Source organism: Nicotiana sylvestris, chromosome 2 (assembly GCF_000393655.2).
Source record: "Nicotiana sylvestris chromosome 2, ASM39365v2, whole genome shotgun sequence".
In the NCBI taxonomy this organism is placed as follows: domain Eukaryota; kingdom Viridiplantae; phylum Streptophyta; class Magnoliopsida; order Solanales; family Solanaceae; genus Nicotiana; species Nicotiana sylvestris.
In genome coordinates this window covers 36,972,324-36,997,377 of record NC_091058.1, presented here as the reverse complement: position 1 = coordinate 36,997,377, position 25,054 = coordinate 36,972,324, and the positions used below count along the sequence as shown (strand labels likewise).

The following is a 25,054-nucleotide window of genomic DNA, read 5'->3' as shown; positions in this document are numbered from 1 at the left end:
ATCAGCCGTTATAGGAGGAGTCTTCATAACTAGCTCGAGAGACTGGATCCTGGGCTTCAACCAACAAGTCCATGCTATGACTATCCTACACTCAGAACTCCTAGCTCCCCAAACAAGTCTCACACTTGCGAAAGAGAATGAATTCTACCTAATTGAAGTCGAAACTGATTCCACTGAGGTAATACAAACATTATCAACAAATCATGAAATTTTTAATGATGTTATACACTCTTGCAGGTTGTTAATGCCTCAGAAGAAGGATGAGATGGTGATCAGGCATAACTTTCGTCAAGGAAACATGGTCGCTCACATGTTAGTCAAGGAAGCCTCTAATCAGTCCAAAATCAGGAAAATATCAATTTTTGCTACTTCACCACCTTTCGTTATGCAGCAAGTTTCTCTAGATAAACTAGGTTGTTCTCCTTTTGTTAAACACCTCTCAGAAGGTGCATGTAATTTGTTAGCAAGTTATGAGAACTTAAGTGTCCACCATGAGGCACAAATGATCTGTAATATTATGAACAATATTTAGTATTAATATAAGTATCTATCTTCCTTCTCAAAAAAAGAGATTGGTTTAACATTTTATCATGAGTTGGCTAGTGAAAGAATAGAATGAAAATTAAAAAATTGAATAGCTTTTTGCAGATAAAGAACTTTACTGATTATGTTAAACAGCTTGTTGTGTCCTCAAAGAGTGATTGGGGCAGAGGAGAAACAATGTAAAGTGACAAGTTAGATTATCAATTATCTGATCATTAATCAACTTACGTGCCAATTAATTCCAACAACGATGTCATTAGGAAAAGAACAACAACAACAACAATAACGACCCAATATAATCTTATAAGTGGGGTCTGGGGAGGGTAATATGTACGCAGACCTTACCCCTGCCCCGAAAGGTAGAGAGACTGTGGAGACCCAAACTCAAAAAAAAGCACTTTAGCCTTACCAACACGCTGTCATGCCATTTCTCTTCAATTCCGTAAAACCCCTTAACACCATTTCTGTACGTACTCACAACCCTTGACCATTCTGAAGGGTAAAGTAGTAATATCGGGTCTTCTTCTCAATCGCCTCATGTCGAACATTATATAAATACTTCCGGGCCTCCTGGCTTTTCTCTTTTTCCCTCTTTTCCATTTATAAAATTAACGGCCAAAAAAAGAACTCCGCAGAGAACAGCCCGTGTGTGAAAATATGCGAAGGTTTTTTGGCATAGGCTCCACCGGAGGCTCGCCGCAGCAAGATTCTCCGTCACCGTCACCGCCGACGTCTCCGTCTCCATCGCCTCCACAGCGGTCCTCTATCAATGTCGCTACGGGACCAGCGAGACCGATACGTTTCGTGTATTGCGATGAGAAAGGAAAGTTCCAGATTGATCCCGAAGCCCTTGTGGTACTTCAGCTTGTCAAAGAACCAGTTGGTGTTGTCTCCGTTTGCGGTCGCGCTCGTCAAGGCAAGAGCTTTATATTAAACCAGGTAAATTAAATTTGAAATTTCAGTAATAGAATATTTTCATCCTCCTTTGTTTATTAGGGTTTTGCTTTCTGGTGTTGTAGTTCTTAATTTTAACTGAGACTTTGTGACCTTGTAATTAATTGTTTGGATAAACTAGTTTAGCAAAGCACATTACTCTGAAATAAGAAACAGAATAGCAAATAAATACGAAGGAACTAAACCAGCAAGAAAAAGTAGGCGAGGGGAATTAGGGCTAGAAGTTTCCTGGATAAATGTGTTGCAGCTGTTGGAAAACTATGTATTTAAGTGGTTTGCAAATGTCATGTTAGTGATTAAAGTAGGGGTGAGTTTTGTAGTTCTGAAACTGCAGATGAAAAAGTTCCTTCTAGGCTGTTATTAAGTGGATTTATCATGTTAGCACTAAATAAAAGATGGTCATTGTAGATGACCAGAAAACAGATGGAAATACTCATTTAAAATATTGACTAGATAAATACAGAACTATGCAATGGAGGGTTTCTGCTGGAGAATAGAAAAGCATCAAGTGAAAAGCCCGTAAAAGCTCATGGGGATTTAAGTTAGAAACTAGAAGCTAAGCGTGCATCTCTTCGAAGTGAAGTACACAACTCACAGAAAATATGAAATTTACTTAACATATGCTCTCTTTGTTCCACTTTATGTGGCACTACTTGAGTAGGTACCCAATTTAATATATTAGTTTGACATTGTTGTGGAAGTCGAAAAAAATATTTACGCAACGATGAAAAATTAATGTGAAAGAGAAAATATCGCATCAAAACTTAAATATGATTTTCTAAATAGATTTGAGCTCTAGAAAATTGTGTAAATTGTAAAATGGTATTACTATAAATTAATACTTTTGATAACCGATAGTTGGCTTGTCGTGTCCCTCTACCCTTCTCCAATTAAATACCAGTCTTTTGTGCCTAATCCATAGATCACGCGCTGCACTATCTTTTTTTGATTTGCACCGGGTGTCCGAGTCTCTTCGAGCCCCGACTAATCCCGAGGGTGCACAGGCCTTCAGCAAGGAGTTTCCCGCAAGTGCACCACGGTTAATTCAGGTTTTACCCAATCCGATGGCCCTCAGAAATTGTTTGCACCCAGTGGGTTTCGAACTTGAGACCTTGAAAGGGAGCAAACCCCAAGGCTCAACTCAATTGCCACCAGGCCAACCCCTGAGGGTTAGATCACACGCTGCACTCTTATGGCTAGACTAAAGCACAAAGGGCATAAAGTAGTATTATTACTAGAAATGTCATTTTAATATCTAGAAATGGAACATCCAATGAATAACAACGATGCTATCATTTAAAGACCTAATTTCAACATCATTTTACACGTAACCAAGTAACAAAAAATCATTTTAAACGTAATTCTAGAAGTTCAGATAAAGAAAAATTCAAGCAAAAATTGATTTCAGTTTTCAATTCTTCAGTCAAGACGGCTAATTCAGAACATTTAATATCATATTTAATTGGTTTAGTAATTATACACATAGGTAGTTTCAATCACAAAGTCATGTTATATTCTTAAGATAATCAACCTTATATGCAAAACGGGAGTGTATTGGTTAGCACTTTACTACTTTAAAAGTTTGTTATACTGTTGGAGAAGACATATTATATTGGCAGATTTCACAAGATATGGATATCTATTCCTCTGTGCATTGCCTGGACTATATGGATCGAAAGAAATTAGAGATGTTTTGTAGATAAAAAGAGATGTTAACTGTTGTTAAATATTGATGTTTCCAGAATTTTTACTATTCGATGAAAGGGAATTTAGTTTTGAATTTGAATGATATGCTGGAATTTTTTGAATAAGTGAATGACATGCTAGCCTTGTTAGATTCTCTGAATATGTAATGTAAAACAAGTCCTGCCTTTTGTATTTGCTGCTGTACTATCTTGATACTGTTTCTTAATAAAACTTTACCTTATAATATTTTTTAAGGAGAATGAAAAAAAAACATATGTGAAAGGAGAAAATAGAATCACTGACAACAAGAAATAGCAGAAGAAAAGAAGCCCAAAAATAGAAGTAGTAGAAGAGGACCCTCACCTAAGAATAAAGACATCTGCAGATCAATTTTTCTCTTCTATTTACTGCGGCAATGAAGAATCAACCTGTCACTATATTTATTCCTTTTCTCTGTCTATTTCATTTTATATGGTGTTTAATTGGGCATGTAGTTTAGGAGAGGAAAAGACTTTTGAAACATAAGCCCTGTTTCTCTCTCTATACATATACGCACACACACACATTCTTTTGTTTCGGGATTAGGATCTTGTTTTGATGTCGTTCCTTTTTCTTTTTCTTTCACTTATACTGGAACCATTGAATTCATTAGATACCAATTTCTATCTCGGAAACGTGTTTTCTCCTCTTTGATTTTCTTAACTATCTTCTATGGAGACTTTTTTTTGTCCAATCAAAAATGATTTTATCATTTTGGAATCCGCAATTCAATATGGATTGATATATACCCCCATCTACATGTCTCTATTCCTGCCATTTTGCCATTCAATTTGGAATACTTAAACGGTCAATTCTTTTGTTTTAGCTTCACTTTCGCTTGAACATATGTATGTGTATTCCTTATCAACAAAAAGAACATATGTATGTATATATATCACAATTATCTAAGAGTCTTATGGTTTTCAACATGCCCATGGTTTTCCTACAAGAGCATGTTGTTGAAGGCTTATGAGAATGTTATAACTAAAGAGTTCCCAAACATGCAATGTCATCCTTTTGGAATAGACCAAAATGAAAATCGTGTCATAAGATGGAATAGGGAGTAAGTGTGAAACGAATCAAGAGAACAAAATTATACTCATCAAAAACGTATTAAGAAAGGAAGAAAGAGTAATAAGAGAAGAGTCATTCAACATAGAAGGAGAGGAAGACAACAGACAGAATGCCATAGTGAACTTTGAGAGGGTCCAAGTACTTTTCTTTTTTCATCATTTAACTTCTAAAAAATATAATATATTTTTGCTTGAGTTGCTTTGCGCTTCACCATATGAGGCGTGTACTCGCTCTTAGCAATAGCCGCATCACTTAACCCATCAGAAGCGATACCTCTTTTTTCGTGTCACTCTGACACTTAAGTGATATGGGATTGCTTTTAGTAGCACAGTTTTTCTGTATTAGTGTTTCAATTTAGGGCTTTATACTAGACCATTCTCATTGTCTAGAAATGGAGATCCGAAAACTTTTGAGAAGCCTCTTTGGCTTCATAATTGTCTAGGATGTGTTGGATTGTTTATGAAACGCTCTTCAAACGGGGAAAGTTTCCTGGCAAACCTGATTCTAGCATTCTGTGTGTTTCTTCATAGAACTCGTTATCGTGTTCCTCAAGCAGTAAACTTGATCTACGTGGAGTAACTCCTGTTTTTGCATCGTGAAGTAAACTTTATCTCCATTGTGCTGAGCGTTTCATTTTTTCCCTTTAATTTTCAAGCACATTTTGGATATACTGCTGTTAAGTCTTACTGAAAGAAATAGTGTAGCTTGTCATCAACCCATGGTCCAAAGCCATACAGTGATAGCTAGTGTTTTGCTTTAAGAGACTAGATTGATCTATCATATGGATAAATTTATCAAGATGTCAAACCAAACTTCCTTTCATTCTTTGGCCATTTCCTCTCTGATGTTAGATATTTGCTGTAAGGGAGAGCTTCCTAATTATCAAGAATCAGATAACTGAGTTTCCTGCATGTGATTTAGCTTCTTGGGAGGAGCAGTGGCTTTCAAGTAGCACCAACTCATCGCCCATGTACCAAAGGCATTTGGTTGTGGAGTGCACCTTTGCGAAGAACAGCGCTTGATGGAACAGAATACAACCTTCTACTTCTGGACACAGAGGGAATAGATGCTTATGATCAAACGGTTAGATTTTACGCTTAAACATTTTTATCATTGTTGTACTGGAAAAAAAGGGACAACATTCTTTCATTCACATTTCCCTTTTTGTTTGGGGTAGTACTCTGCATAATTGTTCCTCGCTTTCTTATACATTTTAGGTTTGATTAAATTTTAATGTATAGTAACTAAAGGGATGGGAATAGATGCTTATGATCAAACGGTTAGATTTTACGCTTAAACATTTTTATCATTGTTGTACTGGAAAAAAGGGACAACATTCTTTCATTCACCACTCTTATTTCCCTTTTTGTTTGGGGTAGTACTCTGCATAATTGTTCCTCGCTTTCTTATACATTTTAGGTTTGATTAAATTTTAATGTATAGTAACTAAAGGGATACATTTGCCCCCCCCCCCCCCTCTTTTTCCCCCTGTCTGTCCTCTGTTTCTCTCTTTATGTTTCCTCCTTATTCATCTTTTAGTTGTCAACAGGGAACATACAGCACACAAATATTCTCCTTGGCGGTCCTCCTCTCAAGTATGTTCGTTTATAACCAGGTTTGAACTACGCAGGCATGGATCTCATATCTCTTTCTGATAAGACATTCTTATGAGATTGGTCATTTAATCACAAAAGCCTAAGGGCACGTGTCTCGCAAGAATGTACTTTTACTTTTGGTGACTAATGAGAAAAAGACAATCTCGCGAGACACTCCCTCCTCTTTTGAATCATATACTTCTGATGTTTTCACAATCTGCTTTTTATGCACATATTTGTCTGACTTGTATCCAATTTAGTCCAGTTACCTGATATTCTTATCAATTTAGATGGGTGGTATTGATGAAGCTGCGCTTGACCGCCTCTCTCTGGTCACTGAAATGACTAAGCATATACGTGTTAGAGCCTCTGGAGGAAGGACCAATGCCTCTGAGATTGGACAGTTCTCCCCAATCTTTGTTTGGCTGCTAAGGGTAATTTAGAATTTATTTATCAACATCAGTTTAGGTTCTTTTAAGGTACTCTCTTCCGGATCATAAGTGGCATACAAGTATTTATTTTTTCTTTTGATTAGGATTTTTATTTGGACTTGGTTGAGGATAATCGCAAGATAACACCACGGGACTACCTAGAGCTTGCTTTGCGGCCTGTTGAAGGTGGCCGGAGAGATGTAACCGCTAAAAATGAGGTACTCACATTAAATTGTTCTTCCATTTTGTGCATCCACAAAAGCTCAATTGCTATTAGTAATCCTCTCTATTCGAAGGACTTCAATGGTAGTTCTTCTTTTCTTATTAAACAAAGAGTAGCCTCTCTATCCTAAGGACTTGCGAGCCGTATCTTGTAGAATACTTGCATTTGATATCTTTGTCCCATATTTGTTTAAACTTTCCATGGTAAATAATAATATAAATTTGTGACTGCAGATTAGGGAGTCCATTCGTGCTCTTTTCCCTGACAGAGAATGCTTCACCCTTGTGCGGCCACTGAGCAATGAAAATGAGCTCCAACGGCTTGACCAAATACCTGTCAGTGCTCATAATTCATTCCCTACATTCTCTAAGATTATAATTACTGTTTGATTACTCTTCTCATATTGGGAGTAACCCTTTATAGCTTTCTTACTGTGGTTTCATTTCACATTCAGTTGGAAAAATTGAGGCCAGAGTTTAAAGCAGGTCTTGATGCATTGACAAGATTTGTTTTTGAGAGGACTAGACCGAAGCAATTTGGAGCTACTGTAATGACAGGACCAATATTTGCCCGTATAACTCAGTCCTTCCTCGATGCTCTTAATAAAGGGGCAGTGCCCACAATTACATCTTCGTGGCAGGTCAATTTCGTTACTTGTTAGTGTTGTAGATGTTAGTAGGTTTTGTTTCTTCAATCGGCTTGTTGTCTTTGATGTTCTTATCTGTATCTGCAGGAGCCTGAGTTATTGTTATATTATTATTTGGTCACAGACACCTTGAGAATAAACTCGGAAAAAAAAGATTATTCATGCTCTAGATGTTTTTGTGTGCATCATATTTTAGTGAATCATATTTAATGATAACACCTTACTTCATCAAAAAAAATGTTCTAGTGAATTGTAACCAAGATTGATTGATTTTTGTATAAGAGGCTCGTGAACTATACATATTTTCATTTGTCTCCAACCCATGCGTTTCTCGGTCTTATGGTAAAGGTTGTGTCACAAGGGACTGAATACTGATACATATGGGAGTCATTAATTATATTTGATGGTATTTATATTCCTGTCATGACTTTTATAAAGCAACAAAAACTGTTCTTTATCATGTTGTGATATTCTCTAATAGAGTATCTTTATTTGCTTTGCTTTGAACTAAATCAACTATTGAATATTTTGTTTGACAAAAAAATAACTAATGACGTCTTTAAGCTCACATTGCCTTTCTTCCCTCTCATAAATTACACTTAAAGTTTTTTTTTTTTTTTTTTGGATGAGATAAGTTGCTTCATTGCAAGCATCAAGAAGATGCAAAAGTTACAAGAAGGATCAATGTTAGCTCCATCACAATATAACAAAAACCTGCCCAGGATCTAACAAAAAGAATCAAAAGTAGAAAGGGGCTAACTTAGAGTAAGTGAGCCAATGAAGTCTAGTAGGGGAATAACATTATTTACAGGGCCTAGAATACTCCAACTAAACAGATACACAAGACATTTAGCTTTAAGAGCATGTATTGGAGTTAAAATGCCATCAAAACATCTGCAATTCCTTTCTTGCCAAAGACACCAAAAAATGCATGCTGGGATCATCTTCCAGACTTTCTTGATGGCTCTGTCAACTTTCCATCTGCTCCATCCTTCTACTGCCTCCTTAATACCCTGAGGTTGTGTCCAGCTAAGCCCCGAGATTGCTAGAAACATATTCCACATATTTGCTGCCATTGGACAATGCAAAAAAAAGGTGGTTGACTGACTCAGAGTTTTGCTGGCATAGGTAGCATCTATTCACCAACTGAAAACTCCTTTTACAATGATTATCTTGAGTTAAACAGGCTTCTCTAAGGGCTGTCCAAGTGAAACAAATAACCTTTGTGGGAAGCTTTGTCCTCCAAATGAGCTTCCACGGCCAAGAGTCTTTGATTCCATTCTGTTCACACATATGCCTATAGCCTGCCTTGACTGTATAGGAATCTGCACTACCTCTTCCCCATATGAGCTTGTCTGGAATCTGATCATTCACGGTGAGGTTTCCCAGTCTTTCCAACAACACAAAAAAATTGTCCAACTCCCAGTCATGCATGTTTCTTCTAAAGAGAGGGGCCCATGCGTTTTCTGATCTATATTCCCTAACTGTAGAATTGGGATCATTGGCTATCTGAAATAGTAGAGGGAAGCTCTCCTTCAGTGGGCAATTTCCAAACCAAATATCCTTCCAGAATCTAACATGAGAACCATTCCCAACCTTGAAAGAGACATTCTGTGAAAAATCATCCCAAAGGTTACTGAAGTACACTTAAAGTTTCACCATGTCTGTTGTTCTAAAGTTGAATTATTTGTTTATCTTGCTCTACGGACCTTCTTTGTAAAATATGTCCTCACAGATTGTGCTTGGCACTTATCGTTTTTCTGTATCCTTGCTTCCTTTTTTGTTTTAATTCGATTTTACTACTTACAGACAGCTCGTTTAGGTTTTTATTTTTGACTATTGAATAATTAGAAAAATTGAATTTGGAATACATGCTGGGACCAGTAGGATGATCGTAGAATTGCGCATTATCTTCTAAACTATGCGAAATAATTGAGTTGGAAACGACTTGCTGATAGTTTTTAGAAGTAGGGGAGCAATCCTGCAGCCAGGTGGTTGCTCTGCCTAGTCTTGGGCTTATCCCAGACTTCAATGACAAATTAAGTGGCTGCGGTTCATTTTGTGGCTAAAATTGCATTAATCTGCAGTTTGAAGAAATGGATGACTTATTTCTTTTCAGGGTGCTTTTATTAGACATAAATTTAACTGCATGTTGTTTACTTCCTTTTCCACTTCGTTTATCCCATTTGGTTTGCAAGTGAGCCTTTTTCTATTCACTTTTGATGGTAAATTGGAGTGACACAAACATGTCTGATGTATTACTGATGAATAGACGGAGAACCATATCTTGGTCTAGGTTTCTCTACTTTTTGGCATACTACTCGTATACGATGATTTTCCCAACATTAATAAAATTACCACCTATAGAATTAAAACTAGTGAATAGCTATGGAGGATCTTGTGAAGTAATTTTCAGATGAAGCATAAGTACTACTTGTGATCAATTTTTGGATCCTTTGTACCTCACACATGATATTAAATTTTGTTTTGTGATTTCCCTGGGGCAGAGTGTTGAGGAAGCTGAGTGTCAAAGGGCATATGATTTGGCTGCTGAAATGTACATGTCTTCTTTTGATCGTTCTAAGCCTCCGGAGGAAGTAAGTACTTCTGCGTTTGATAGGTAATGCATTTGAATATCTACTGATATTTTTGTAATTGTAGGCAGCACTAAGAGAAGCACATGAAGATGCTGTCCAGAAGTCCATGGCTTCATTTAATAGTACAGCTGTAGGGGCTGGATCCATCAGAACCAAATATGAGAAACGTCTCCAGAATTTCATAAAGAAAGCATTTGAGGTTCTGATTATTTCAGCACCATTCTTTCCCGTAATATTTAGGAGAAGAGGTCCATATGAGACATGTATTGTTGGTGAAAGCTTAATTTCGCCCTTAAAATGATTGGACCTGTAGCCAATTCAGTTGTGTCTAGATCTTTGCTTGCATATTTAACCATGCTCTGAAATATCTCCTAAAAAAATGCTGATTTCCATTTGATTCTAACTCGTAGGACATTAGAAAGGATGCTTTTAGGGAGTCTTCTCTACAGTGTTCAAATGCGATACAGGACATGGAAAATAGATTAAGAAAGGCATGTCATGCTCCTGATGCAAAAGTAGATACTGTGCTAAAAGTAAGTCTTCATTATAGATGTTATTTGGGTAGCTAGACTAGAATTGTTTGTGCAATGAGTTGTTTATATTGTATGTATATCCATGTCTTATCTAGGTTCTTGATGATTCTGTGTCCAAATATGAAGCAATGTGTCAAGGTCCTGAAAAATGGAGAAAACTACTTGTCTTCATACAACAAAGGTTTGTATCCACAGTTCTTACTGAAGCAATTCCGTTTTGGAATGTATATGTGATTTTCGTTTTGAATTTTGCAGTTTAGAAGGGCCACTTCTTGATCTCATTAAAAAACAATTAGACCAAATTGGGTCAGAGAAAACTGCTCTTGCATTGAAGTGTCGTTCCATCGAGGATAAGATGAGTTTCCTTAACAAACAACTGGAAGCTAGTGAGAAGTTTAAATCTGAATATTTGAAGCGCTATGAAGATGCCACCAGTGACAAGAAGAAGCTTGCAGAAGATTATGCAAGCCGTATTGCAAATTTGCAGAGTAAACACAGTGCATTAGAAGAAAGATATACCAGCTTAGCAAAAGCATTAGATTCTACTAGACTCGAGTCTATGGAATGGAAAAGGAAATATGAACAGGTACTCTCAAAGCAGAAGGCTGAGGAGGAACAGTCAAATGCAGAAATAAGTATTCTGAAGGCGAGAACTAGTGCTGCCGAAGCCAGGGTTAATGCTGCCAAAGAGCAAGCTGAATCAGCTCAAGAGGAGGCAGAGGAGTGGAAGCGTAAATATGACATTGCTGTCAAGGAAGCAAAGAATGCTCTTGAGAAGGCAGCAGCCATCCAAGAGCGCACTAACAAGCAAGCACAAATGAGAGAAGATGCTTTAAGGGATGAATTTTCGAGTACTTTGGTTAATAAGGTGAATTTTTACTTAATAGACTGATGCTAGTGTCTTTTGCTTCTCTTCCCTCCACCTTCAAACCTCAGTAAAATGTTAAAATGGTGCCTAACTCCATGCTTTTAAGTTTTCTCTTGTACTTGGCTTGATTGACTGTGCTAACTGACTTGCTTAGGTATTCTAAGATGATAATTAAGATTTTTACTCTTTTTTTTCCTGGTGTAGTAATCGAGATCTTTCTTGTGAAACTGCAGGAAGAGGAGATTAAGGAGAAGGCATCAAAGCTTGAGCAGGCTGAGCAGCGTTTGACAACATTAAATTTGGAGCTGAAGGTTAGCGTCTGTTATTTTAAACTAATTCACTGTTTATCAGCACCGGAATTGTATCCGGAAAATATCTTTTGAACAGGATGGAGAAAAATGTGTGTGTGTGTGTGAGAGAGAGAGGAGGGGGGGGGGGGACTTACTCTATCTGATCCTGTAAATTCTATGCTTGCAGAAGCCATCACTACCTCTATCATCCAATATCTGTTCCTCAGATTTATGGAAACTTGTCTCCCAGCACTGTAGTTATCTCAGGTGTGTGTCCGTGAGAGAGAGAGAGAGAGACTTGCTCTATCTGACCCTGTAAATTCCATGCTTGCAGAAGCCATCACTACCTCCATCATCCAATATCTGTTCCTCAGATTTACGGAAACTTGTCTCCCAGCACTGTAGTTATTGGTAGCCATGTATTGACATTTGAGTATTGGTTAGATATTTTGTCATGTAAGATGCTTGTCATATACCTGAGATAATTCCTTGTAATATGAAAAGAGTAGTCCATTAGATCTGTATATTAATATCTCACTTTATAAGAAGTCCAACTTGCTGCTCTAGCAATATGACTCGTTATGCACCTGTAGTATCATTAGCATAGCACAATATATGCGCAAGTATTTGTTCTAATGGCACCTTACCCTCTCAAAAAAGAAAACAATGTGTTAGTACTAATGGCTATACTAAGTTCTTTACCTTACACAGGTTGCGGGGTCAAAGATACAGAACTATGATCTGGAAGTATCATCCTTAAAGCTTGAAATTAAGGAATTAGGTGAAAGGTTAGAGAACATCAATGCTACTGCACAATCATTTGAAAGAGAAGCTAGGATTCTGGAACAGGAGAAAGTCCATCTGGAGCAAAAGTATCGGTCTGAGTTCAGTAGATTTGAAGATGTCCAGGATAGATGTAAATCAGCTGAAAGAGAGGCAAAAAGAGCAACTGAGCTGGCTGATAAAGCAAGGGTCGAAGCAGCTACTTCCCAGAAAGAGAAGAGTGAAATCCATCGAGTAGCTATGGAAAGATTGGCTCAGATTGAGAGGCACGAGAGAAGTATAGAAAACTTGCAGAGGCAAAAAGATGAATTGGCTAATGAAGTAGAGAAGCTTCATGCATCTGAGTTCGATGCGCAGTCAAAAGTTGCAATACTGGAGGCCAGAGTTGAAGAAAGGGAAAAGGAAATTGAGTCACTTCTGAAATCAAATAATGAACAGAGAGCCAGTACTGTGCAAGTCCTTGAGAGTCTGTTGGAGACTGAGCGTGCTGCACGTGCTGAGGCAACCAATAGGGCAGAAGCACTATCTGTTCAGTTGCAAGCTACACAAGGAAAGCTGGACCTTCTTCAGCAACAGTTAACTGCAGTTCGGCTGAATGAAACAGCATTAGATAGCAAACTTAGAACTGCTTCCCATGGAAAACGTGCCAGGATAGATGAATACGAAGCCGGTGTCGAATCTGTTCATGATATGGGCACAAATGATAGACTAGCCAGGGGAAATAAGAGATCAAAGAGTACGACCAGCCCCCTGAAATTCACTGGTCCAGAAGATGGGGGTTCCGTGTTTAGGGGAGATGATGATACTAGTAGTCAACAAACAAATACTGAGGATTATACTAAATACACGGTGCAGAAACTGAAGCAAGAGCTTACGAAGCATAATTTTGGGGCTGAACTGCTCCAATTGAAGAATCCGAACAAGAAGGACATTCTAGCGTTATACGAAAAATGTGTTCTCCAGAAATCATAGCTTCCAAGCTGCTTTGTAGAAAGGTTTTAAGTAACACGGATTGTGCGACAAAAATTTGACAAGGCGATCTCGGACGTCTTACAAGATTTTAAATGGAGAGCTTTGTTCCACATTATGACAGATGCTTGGTATATCTGCTGCTGCTGCTGACTTAACCGTTGGTGTAACTTAATGTATTCTATCTGGAGTGTCGTCTACTGTTGTATTAGACATGTTTTTTGTTCGTTGGTAGGCTGTTTTAGGAAGATTACTTAGTGAGCTGCTGCGAGTCAGAGTTGAAATTAGTGGATTGAAGAGACTACTAGTATGCGTAATGACCCTCGTTTTAGGAATGACTCTAGGTTTTAAGTTTGTTTTATTCGTCTTCTTTCTATGTTTTCTATGCAGATGGTTAGTGGTTGGTAATTGGTAGGATGACGTTACGTAAATCCTAGTTCCCAGGACAGGCATGTGGTGTAAGAATTCCTGCTCAGTTAGTTGATTTCCTTTTTTCCTTTCTAACTCCGTTTCCTGTAAACTATTGTTGATGCTGTAAACTGAAAAGATCGAATTGTTTAATTTTTCTTGATTTAGTATTTTGTTGTCATATGATAGTTAGAGAGGTTTTAGCAGCTCTGCTAGGGCCTAACAGCTTCTTCAGGTTTTTGCTTTCCGTTTTCACTTTTGCAATTATCAAATACCTATGTTTGGTTTAAGTGATGACAAAATGGTTAAAAGAAAATAGTTATCCATCCATATTATTCATTAAAAAATGGGTTGGATAATAAACTTTTTAAAAATAGGTCAAATATGGACAAGAAGTTAAGAATCATATTATCCATTTAGAAAACGGAAAAGGCCTAAAAATGCCATTCAACTTTCAGAAATGGTCTATCCATGTCATCCGTTAAAAAATTGTTATTTTCATGCCACTGCCGTTACAGAAATGACCCATCTATGCCATTATTTGACTAACTGTTGGAATTTTTTTTTTTAAAATATTTATAAAACTTGAATTTTCACGTGTCCTGTCATTATTGGTCCGAATTAACACATGCCTCACTTAATTCTAACCTTGGTTAGGTCCATCTACACAAACCCAACCCGGTTAAAACAAAACCAAATCTCGTTCACTCTCCAGTCGTCTTCCCCAAATTAGCAACCCTAAAACCTCCATTAAATCCAATTTCTCCATTATCATTCTGAAATTGAGCTAGGGTTACAATTTCACCAGAGAGCTTAGAAGATCCGTATTTTGAGTGGATCCATTGGCCCCAAGCATATATTCCATTCACAGACAATGAACTTGAGTACATACAAAAACTTGATCCTATTCGGGACACTGAGATGCTACGAAGTGAGCTCCCTATGATTCGTGAAGCTTCCCTTCGTGTCTTGGCCCTTTCCACCATTTTTCTCAAGGAAGCTGCTGCTTATGGTCTCGCCTTGCTGAAATGGTGAGATGATGAGCAGGGAATTCCGTAGTGGGGAGGAGGAACCAAGTGAGCTTGAAGTTGTTTGCTCGGAGGCAAGAAGGTTGATTGCAGGAGGAACCAAGTGAGCTTGAAGTTGTTTGCTCGGAGGCAAGAAGGTTGATTGCTCAGAGGGAGTATCTTTCTCCCAAGCCTGAAGTGGACGAGGAGTTTCAATTTGACATAGATTGCGAAGATGCTGGATATGATTATAGTCCCAAATTGATTTCTCAGGACTTCATGAACCGAAACCCATTTCATTTTCCAATTGGAGGAAATGGTTGCTTCCCACTCTCTAAACTAGATGAAAGGATTTAATGGAGCTAGGGTTATAATTTCAGAAAGATAATGAAGAAATTGGATTTAATGGAGGTTTTAGAGGTGCTGATTTGGGGAAGACGACTGATGATTGAAGGGGATTTGGTTTTGTTTTAACTGGGTTGGGTTTAGGGAGATGGACCTAACCAAGGTTAGAATTAAGTGGGACATGGGTTAATTCGGACCAATAATGACAGGACACGTGGAAATTCAAGTCTTATAAATATTTTAAAAAAGATTCCAGCCGTTAGTCAAATAATGGCATAGATTAGCCATTTCTGTAACGACAGTGTCATGGAAATAGCAATTTTTAACGGATGGTATGGATAAACCATTTCTGAAAGTTGAGTGGCATTTTTAGGTATTTTCCGTTTAGAAAATGGATAACCAATGGATAACTAATGACTTTAACTTTTACATTTGTAATGCCCAAAATTAGAGGTTTCTCTCAAGTTTGAGAGATTAGGAATTCTCCCAAAAGTGATCATATTCAATACAATGAATAATATGAATATCTATATTATTCGCCGGTTAACACGTTTTTTTATTCGTATTAAAACGTATTAATCCATATCCGTATTAATAAGATTCAAATAACGTATCCCATAATCATCCCATCCCATAATTAATCCCTACAAATTCTCCATTTTGTTAAATCTACATTATCACTATAAACCCATTAGATTATTACTATTTCAATTTTCATCTTGGTCTCTAAAAATTCTCCATCTCCTTTTTTTTATTTATATTATCCTTCAACACATTCTCAACAAACAATTTATTATTTATCAATTTCTCCTTCTACAGTAAGAGAAATATTCTTCAAATGGAACTACAAAAAAAGAAGAAGATATATATCATTATTAACATATAACATGTAATATATAATATAAAAAATTCAACGCGAACTAATGTAATATTATACAATAAAGGTGATGTTTTTATATATTATATATCAATTTCATAAAAGTTTATAGGTATACTATATTTATTAGTAGTACACATCAGATAAACTAAAGTGATATTATACAATGATGGTATGCTGTATTATATACTATACCAATATCATATAAGTTTATTATATATATAATATATTGTATACTATATTTATTAGTGTAACGACCCGGCCGGTCATTTCATGAGATACAACTTTATTTTCCCCGTTTATGCTTTTTTCTATGTTCTTTAGTTGTGTTTTATTGTATCGTGTGGGTTGATTCGGGTCCGGAGTGGTTTTGGAGTGGAATGAGGCACTTAGCCTCCTATTTAGAAGCTTAAGTTGGAAAAGTCAACTGGATGTTGACTTATATGTAGACGACCTCGGAATGAAATTCCGGAAGTTGCAGTAGGTTCGTAAAGTCATTTGTGACTTGTGTGCAAAATTTGAGAATATTCGGACAAGGTTTGATTAGTTTCAGAGTCATTTGTGGAATTTGGAGACTTAGAGTCCTTAGGCTTGAATCCGAGTGTGATTTAGTGTGCTGACATTGTTTTGAGAGATTCGAGGGTTCGACTAAGTTTGAATGATGTTATGGGATGTATTGGTATGTTTGGTTGAGGTCCCGAGGGCCTCGGGTGTGTTTCGAGTAGTTATCAGATCAGTATAGTTGTTGAAAACAATTGTTGGTGTTGCTGGTGTTCAGAGGTTGGTCTCTGAAGTTGGGAGCGCGGACCACGGCAGAATCTCGTGGTCAGCGGAGGAAGTTCGCAGTGGCGACAGTATTTCTGCGATCAGCGGCGAAGGCTGGCACGAACAACGGAAGAAGGGACGCGACCGAAGGAACTGGAGGCATTCCCGGCCGCGGTGAAGATTCCGCGGACAACGGAGCGGGGAGCACGATGTCGGTGGGTTTTTGGCGGTCAGCGAGATTTGAATTCGAGGGGTGCACTATAAGTACGAGATTCAGGGTTTTATTTTCATATTTTGACTTAGAGAGCTTGGGCTTTGGCGATTTTTCGAAGTTTTTTCAAGAAATTCATCGGAGTAAGTATTCTAACTCGGTTTAGGCTTAAATACATGAATATATCATGGAATCCATCATTTGATTAGAGATTTGGGATGGAAATTGGGGAAAATTTATAGAACTTCATAAAATGAACTTTTGAGATTTGAAAGCACGATTCAAAGTCGAAATTGAGTGAAACTAGTATGGTTAGTCTCGTAATCGAGTGGGTTGTTAGATTTTGTGACTTTGGTCCGATTTCGAGACATGGTCCTGGGGCCCATCTTTTGAGTTCTCTTTGACTTTTGGTCTTAAGCTTAGCATTTCATTATGAGATTGATTCCTTTAGCTCGTGTTGATTGTATCGAATTGTTTATGGCTAGATTCGGAGCGTCTGAAGGTTGATTTGAGGGGCAAAGGCATCACGAAGTAGGATTTTGGATTGGTAGAGGTAAGTAACGCTTCCAAACTTGGTTCTGAGGGTTCGAAACCCCGAACTATGTGCTATATGATTGTATTGAGGAACGACGCACATGCCAAGTGACGGGCGTGCACCGTGAGGATTGTGGCCTGGTCCATTCCATGGCACCCCTTAGACATTTTTTTCTTGCTGATATCATTGTTTCTATCATGTGACTAAGTAAATGTGCTGCAAATCATGCTAGCTATCCTGTTAGGGCTTCACGCCGATACTGCTGAGACCGGAGTGGTCGTTTCTTGCTGTCATTCCATTAGATTTATAGATATTCTGTACTCAGTCTTATCCATGCATATCATATCATGTCTCGGTCTCCATTGTTATTATTTGGCACTTCATATCATTAATTCGGGCTAGTTTCATGGCATTATGAGCCCTTGTGTGTGAGACTGGAGAGTAATGATTGAGTGAGGCGGAGAGCCTGATTATGAGTGACAGTTATGGGTCTGGCTACACGCCGCATCAGATTATATATTATGCCTTCATTGGCTTGTTATAGCGCTTGGGACGTAGGATCCCCTCCGGAGTCTGCACACCCACAGTGGGCGCAGATGATATTATTGAGGGATGGATTTCCCTGAACATGAATTTGTCCGAAGTATTTATATATGGAGATGGATTTCTCTACAAGGATGGATATTCCTTTTTCCTCAGTACCGGGTGACTTATATTCAGTGATGCGTATGTTCCGGGATGGATTTCCCTGGGCTGAATGGCCATATGCGGGTACCGAGTGGTTGAGTATGTTTATATATATACCTGGAGATGGATTTCTCCTCAGGGTTGGATTACCCTTGTTTCCTCGGTACTGGATGACTTGCAGTCAGCATTATATATGTTCAGGAATGGATTTCCCTTGGCCGAATGGCCATATGTAGTACCGAGTGGTTAAACACTTGAGAGTAGGAGCACATGGTGCATTTTGTACATTCTGTGCATTGGAATGCAGAGTTAGCCGAGCCTTATGTTTTACATTATTCAAATCTGTATTTATTTCATTGTTGAACTATATTCCTGAAAGAATAGCATGCCTACTTTACTGTGTCACACCTCCTTTTTACGCACCCGCGGGGGCACAAGAGAGTTTTTTCCAATTAAAGGACAATCGAAATGGGATTCGTTTAATTATTTCAGAGTCTCCACTTGGGAGATTTAGGGTGTCCCAAGTCACCAATTTTAATCCCGAATCGAGGAAAAGAATGACTCCATATTACAGTCTGCGCACCAGAAATCCGGATAAGGAATTCTGTTAACCCGGGAGAAGGTGTTAGGCATTCCCGAGTTCCGTGGTTCTAGCACGGTCGCTCAACTGTCATATTCGGCTTATTTATCTGATTTTAAATACAATTATGAACCAATGTGCCAATTTTAACTTTTTACCGCTTTATTGTTATTATTTCAAAAGAATGTGAACATCGCTTAAAACATGTCTTTCGACTGCGTCAGATGAAATGCACCCACAATCTGGAACATATTTTATTTGATGTTTTGGGATTTGGATCTGGGTCGCATGAAATGCACACCCAAGTTTTAAGAAAGTAGATTATTAAACACGCGCCTAAAGAGACTATCGTGTTGTTATTTTGGGAAGGCCGTGAAATTCGCTAAACGACCCTCCTGGATTCTAGATAATTTTAACACAAGTATTTACTGAGGGCCCCGCAATTTGTATTTTTATTCGGCGAGGCTCATCTCATTCTTGTTTTTTTTAAGGAATTTGCAACGTCATGGAAATGCATCTCCGACCACGTCACAATCGATGTACCCGTGATTAGAGACACATTTCGACTTCGTTGAGATTTGGATTTGGGTCACATAAATGTGCACCCGAGTTTAAGGAGAATAAATTATTGAAGGCGCGCCTAAAGCAACTAGCGCATTATTATTTTGGGTAGGGCCGTGAAATTTGCTAAAAACGGCCCGTCCCGGAATCTAAGTATTTAATATATACATTTAGAGGGCCCTGCAGCTTGTATTTTATTTGGCGAGGCTCGTCTCATTTTTATTTATTCATTTATTTATTTTTTTCTTTTTTTTTCTTTTAGAAAAAGGACAAGACTAAAATAACTACGTTTTCTACTACTTCACGAGATCATGGGTTATAAATTGAACTCATTTGATGAAGCGGGTATTTTTCTGCGGAATTAAAATTGCTGCAAAAATTTTAACATTACTACCACATGTATAAACAACTATTAAGACAAACTAAGTAATTAACACCTTTCAGAATATGTGCAAACCCCTATCACGACAAATATTTGGATAACAACAATTTAAACATGAAGAAACAAAATGTCCAATAGCTACTGAAAATAATGAAACAAAGGAGGAGATATTCAACAAATCCGATACACAAACAGTGCATAGGAAATCCATATCATTTCATTCCATTTAAGCAAATATAACAAGTTTGGAAATGTGTATGCACCTGTTTGAAGCAAGAACAACAACCAAACTGTCCCGACAACTATCGGAAACCTCTCCAATGACGGAACGACGAAACCTCGACGTCAAGCTCGACGTACCGGACCTCGACGAACCAAAGTCGACCTCGACGGAAAACAGAACACTCGGCCAAGTAGGATCGCAGCAACCCACAGCTGCTCGCGAAAGATGAAACAACGTCGACAACAGTAAGGTCGACGCGAGGGGGGGCTGCTGACGGGCGTTTGAACGGCGTCGACGCGAGGAGGATGAAGCAGAAAAAGGGGTCATTTGGACGCGAGGAAGGAACAGCTGTGCGTTGCCTGGAAGCGCAGCAACGACTGCTTGGCACGCAGCAGTAGCTGCTTGTTGGACTAACAATGGCGGAAGTGCTGGGTTTTTGTTCGGGCTGTGCGTGAGGGGGTGTTTGGACGATCGAGCTGGGCAGCGGCAGTGGGTTGTTGTCGACGGGGGGGGGGGGGGGTGCGACGACGGGGAGCAGCTGTGGTTGTGGGGAAGCTGGAAATGGTGGTTTTGCTGGACGTGAGGAGGAGGGGGTTTGACGGGAGGTGGTGTTTGTTGATGGCTATGGCGGTTTCATAGTGGAGCGTGCGATGGGCTGTTTGGTCGTCGACTAGCGAGGCTATGACGGGAGGGAAACTGCTGACGGGGGTTGCTAGTTGTGACGTTGGTTTGGACAGTAGGGTGTAGGGGTGCTGGGGAAGGTGACGGGCCTGTTTGGTTGTGACAGTAGGTCGACGGGTTTGTGGGGCTGCCGGAATGGATGGTGTGGTCTTTCGCTAGGGTTTTCCTTGGACTGGTTTGAATGGAGGCAGGGTTTGGTGGTGGTCTGGGTAGGTGTTTGGCGATGAGGTGATGGATCTAGGAGGAGGAGGGTGACGGGGTGGTGTTCGGACGGTAGTCTTCTAGGTTTTGCGGGTGGTTTTACGTGAGGGTTTTGGAGTAGGGTTTTCTATCATTTTTATTCTTCTTCTTTTTGGAAGAAGACGGAGGAACAGTGCCCAGTTTTCAAATTTTTCCAAAATCCTGTCCCTTTTCAATTCTTCAAAAAATCCCCCCTTCAAAATGTTTTGTCCGTGTCTTTTGTAATGGGTTTGCCCAGAAAAATGAGCCCCACGCGTGGTGGGGTTCGAGACTTATGTCCCCACGTGTGGTGGGGTTCCCCGTGTACGGGATTCCGTCCGTGTTCCCCACGCGTGTCCCCTCATGTGTGGTGGACTCGGATTATTATGGGCTAGGTCCGAAAATTAGGCCTAAAACTGGATAGTTTGAACCCGAATATTATTCTTTTACCCGGACCCGAGAAATAGGAACACGACGTTGCTCAACTGATTATGTAAGCAAAATAGCTACTAAAATAAGACTAATTATTTAAGACAAAACTATATTATTATTTTCTTCATACTTTTCGAGATTAAAAAAGCTACAAAATATTAATAAAACTATTTTTTGTAATTTTCGTTTTATACAAAAATAAAATATAAAGTAATATATTTTTATATTTTTCAAAATTAAAATGACTATAAAACATTAATAGAACCATATATTTTTGTAATTTTCGAATTTATATGAAGTACCAAAATAAAGTACAATTTTTGTATTTTTTCAAGTTTGTGAGAAATACATAAACTAAAATTTATATATGTATTTTGTGATTTTTTTCTTTTTGCAACGAAATAAAGTAAAAATAGTCAAAATGGCTATATTAGACCCAATTACATATTTATGCTAAAAAAATGTGAAAATCCCCGGGGAGGGTCAAAAATCACGTGCTTACAGCTGCCCCTCTTTAACTGGAAACACGAAGAGTTTTCCGACAAAGAACGACTAGACATGTTTTTGACCCGACCATTATTTGGAGGGACCACACTAGGGAAAAAAGAAGGGGATGTGACCGAGCCCTGGTATCTGAGCTGCCTACATATCCTTGGTTATACAGGAATCAGGCCACGTGTAGTTCGGAAATGCAAGAGATGGTAAAGTGTACCGAGGTGAAGAGCCGATCGAGGTGTCGTTCCATTGAGGTTCCGGTCCGCGGTCCTATCATTACAACAAAAATGAAAACTGAAAAAGACTAACTAAGCCTATCAGCCACTAGTTACAAGGATTCCTATCTCTAAGTCTTCTGAAACTTGATCTTGAGTCTTGAATGTCGCTTCATACAGACTTTGGATTTGAACCTTGATACTTGCTAGTTGTAGGCGCTAGTTCTTGAGCAGATCACATCTGTTCTCCACTTCCGTGCTTCGGATTCATTCATTTTTCTTTTTTTTTTCTTTTTCTTCTTTTTTTTTCTTTTTGTTTTTGTGACTAGCTTTCGTTGACTATCTCAGACTGTTGACTCGCATTTTTGAGGCGAGCTTCTTGTTGTTTCTAACTTGGATTGAATGCTGGGGATTTTGTTGTAGCCTTCTGCCTCCAATGGGTTACGGCTTGACCTTGAACGATGTTCCTCTGTTCTACAGGCGGACCCCTAACTTCTTCAATCTTTGACATATAACAACCTCCGCTCTTACAGGCAGACTCCTGACAACCAACATAAACACAAATGAAATTTCCTCACCCAGTTTGCACTGGGAAGGTTTGTGAGTCGTTAGCAAAATTGTAACCCACTGATACTGCTGATGCAGTGCTGAGAGTGAACTAAAGACTAGACCAGGATGTGCATCTCCTACGGGTAAAATCTCAATTTAGGAAGTGAGTCTCCTAAAATAAAATATAACCTGAAATATATTCTCTTGTTATACAGGTGGGCGCCTAACTTCCATGCTTGAAATGTAAAGACTGAAATGTATTCCCTTGTTATACAGGTGGGCGCCTAACTTCCATGCTTGAAATGTAAAGACTGAAATGTATTCCTCTCGTTATACAGGTGGGTGCCTGGGACATGAAATGCAAAATGTATTCCTCTCGTTATACAGGTGGGCACCTGGCTTTAGGAAAACTAAACATTGATAATCTTAAGACAACTAAAAGTGACTCTCTTTTTTTCCTTTTTTTTCAAACGTTTTTTTTTCTTTCAAATTCAGACGTTTTTTTTTTTTTTTTGGTATCTTAGGAGAAAGATTCATCAGACTAAGATTTTGATCCTAGGAAAAGGTTCATCAGACTAGGTCTCTATCTTAGGAGAAAAATTCATCAGACTAAGATTTTGTTTTTTTGGTATCTTAGGAGAAAGGTTCATCAGACTAAGATTTTGATCCTAGGAGAAGGTTCATCAGACTAGGTCTCTATATTAGGAGAAAAATTTGTCAGACTAAGATTTTGATCCTAGGAGAAGGTTCATCAGACTAGGTTTTTTTTTGGTATCTTAGGAGAAAGATTCATCAGACTAAGATTTTGATCCTAGGAGAAGGTTCGTCAGACTAGGTCTCTATCTTAGGAGAAAAATTCATTAGACTAAGATTTTGATCCTAGGAGAAGGTTCATCAGACTAGGTCTTTTCTTTTTGGTATCTTAGGAGAAAGATTCATCAGACTAAGATTTGGATCCTAGGAGAAGGTTCATCAGACTAGGTCTCTATCTTAGGAGAAAAATTCGTCAGACTAAGATTTGGATCCTAGGAGAAGGTTCATCAGACTATGTCATTTTTGTTTTTTGGTATCTTAGGAGAAAGATTCATCAGACTAAGATTTGGATCCTAGGAGAAGGTTCATCAGACTAGGTCTCTATCTTAGGAGAAAAATTCGTCAGACTAAGATTTGGATCCTAGGAGAAGGTTCATCAGACTAGGTCATTTTTGTTTTTTGGTATCTTAGGAGAAAGATTCATCAGACTAAGATTTTGATCCTAGGAGAAGGTTCATCAGACTAGGTCTTGTTTTTTTTTGGTATCTTAGGAGAAAGATTCATCAGACTAAGATTTTGATCCTAGGAGAAGGTTCATCAGACTAGGTCATTTTTGTTTTTTTTGGTATCTTAGGAGAAAGATTCATCAGACTAAGATTTTGATCCTAGGAGAAGGTTCATCAGACTAGGTCATTTTTGTTTTTTGGTTATCTTAGGAGAAAGATTCATCAGACTAAGATTTTGATCCTAGGAGAAGGTTCATCAGACTAGGTCTTGTTTTTTTTTTGGTATCTTAGGAGAAAGATTCATCAGACTAAGATTTTGATCCTAGGAGAAGGTTCATCAGACTAGGTCTTTATCTTAGGAGAAAAATTCGTCAGACTAAGATTTTGATCCTAGGAGAAGGTTCATCAGACTAGGTCATTTTTATTATTATTATTATTTTTTTTAATTTTAACAACAACTTAGGAGGAAATGCATCTCCTATGGGTAAAAACAAACTTAGGAGGAAATGCATCTCCTATGGGTGAAACTAAAACAAACTTAGGAGGAAATGCATCTCCTAATGGGTGAAACTAAAACAAACCTAGGAGGAAATGCATCTCCTATGAATGAACTAAAACAATATTAGGAGGAAATGCATCTCCTATGGGTAAAACTCAAACTTAGGAGGAAATGCATCTCCTATAGGTGAAACTAAAACGAACTTAGGAGGAAATGCATCTCTTATGGGTAGAACTCTAATGATTTCAAACTAGGAAGTGCGTCTCCTATTAACGAAACCTTCGCTTTTTTTTTTTTTTTGAATTATTTACTTACTTGTGTTGTCTTCCCTCGAGACTGTTGGGGATTATTTAGATGAGGATGACTTTTTACCCTTTTTTCTTTTTTTTTCATTATTATCTTTTATTTTTTTTTTAATTATTATTATTCTTTTTTTTTGCATAGCTTCTTCCTTCGAAGACTACCTCCCTTGAGAGTCGTTTTGCCTTTCCCCGAAAGGAATCGCTGAGGATACCGACTTTCCAACCTTGTGTTGGACTCCTCGCAACTGCTAGGGATAACACTGTTGGGGAATTATTTACTCACCTGTTGGGGGGTAAAATGTTATCAGCTGGGGGTGCCTGACTTCCAGAAAATTTTCTAAATGGAAGGAAAATTTTCTGCCCCAGTTTGATAATATCCCTTGTGGCATGCGTTTCTGCATCAATGCCATTTCCTTTACCTGTTTCAAATCAAACAAAATTTGTTAGTTTAAAACATGGTGGTTGGTTGTGATACTCCTATTGGGATGGCTTTCCCTTTCTCCTTCCTTGCTCTGCGTTCAACAACTTGTTGGGGATGATATTATGTGCTGGGGATAATCCCTTCCTGCTGGGGGATATCCCTCTTCTTTT

General features: G+C 38.4%; 1 protein-coding gene across 1 annotated transcript; it reads left to right on the top strand.

Moving 5' to 3' along the window:
* Positions 1–1,125: 1,125 nt before the first annotated feature.
* Positions 1,126–13,809, top strand: LOC104213313 (uncharacterized). The gene is made up of 14 exons (XM_009762798.2): positions 1,126–1,482; positions 5,218–5,379; positions 5,846–5,911; positions 6,182–6,325; positions 6,427–6,540; positions 6,779–6,880; positions 7,000–7,185; positions 9,699–9,788; positions 9,853–9,987; positions 10,199–10,321; positions 10,417–10,502; positions 10,577–11,189; positions 11,423–11,500; positions 12,191–13,809. Exons 1-14 carry the CDS (start codon positions 1,201–1,203, stop codon positions 13,232–13,234), a joined length of 3,225 nt encoding a protein of 1,074 aa, XP_009761100.1. The 5' UTR covers positions 1,126–1,200; the 3' UTR covers positions 13,235–13,809.
* Positions 13,810–25,054: the final 11,245 nt, after the last annotated feature.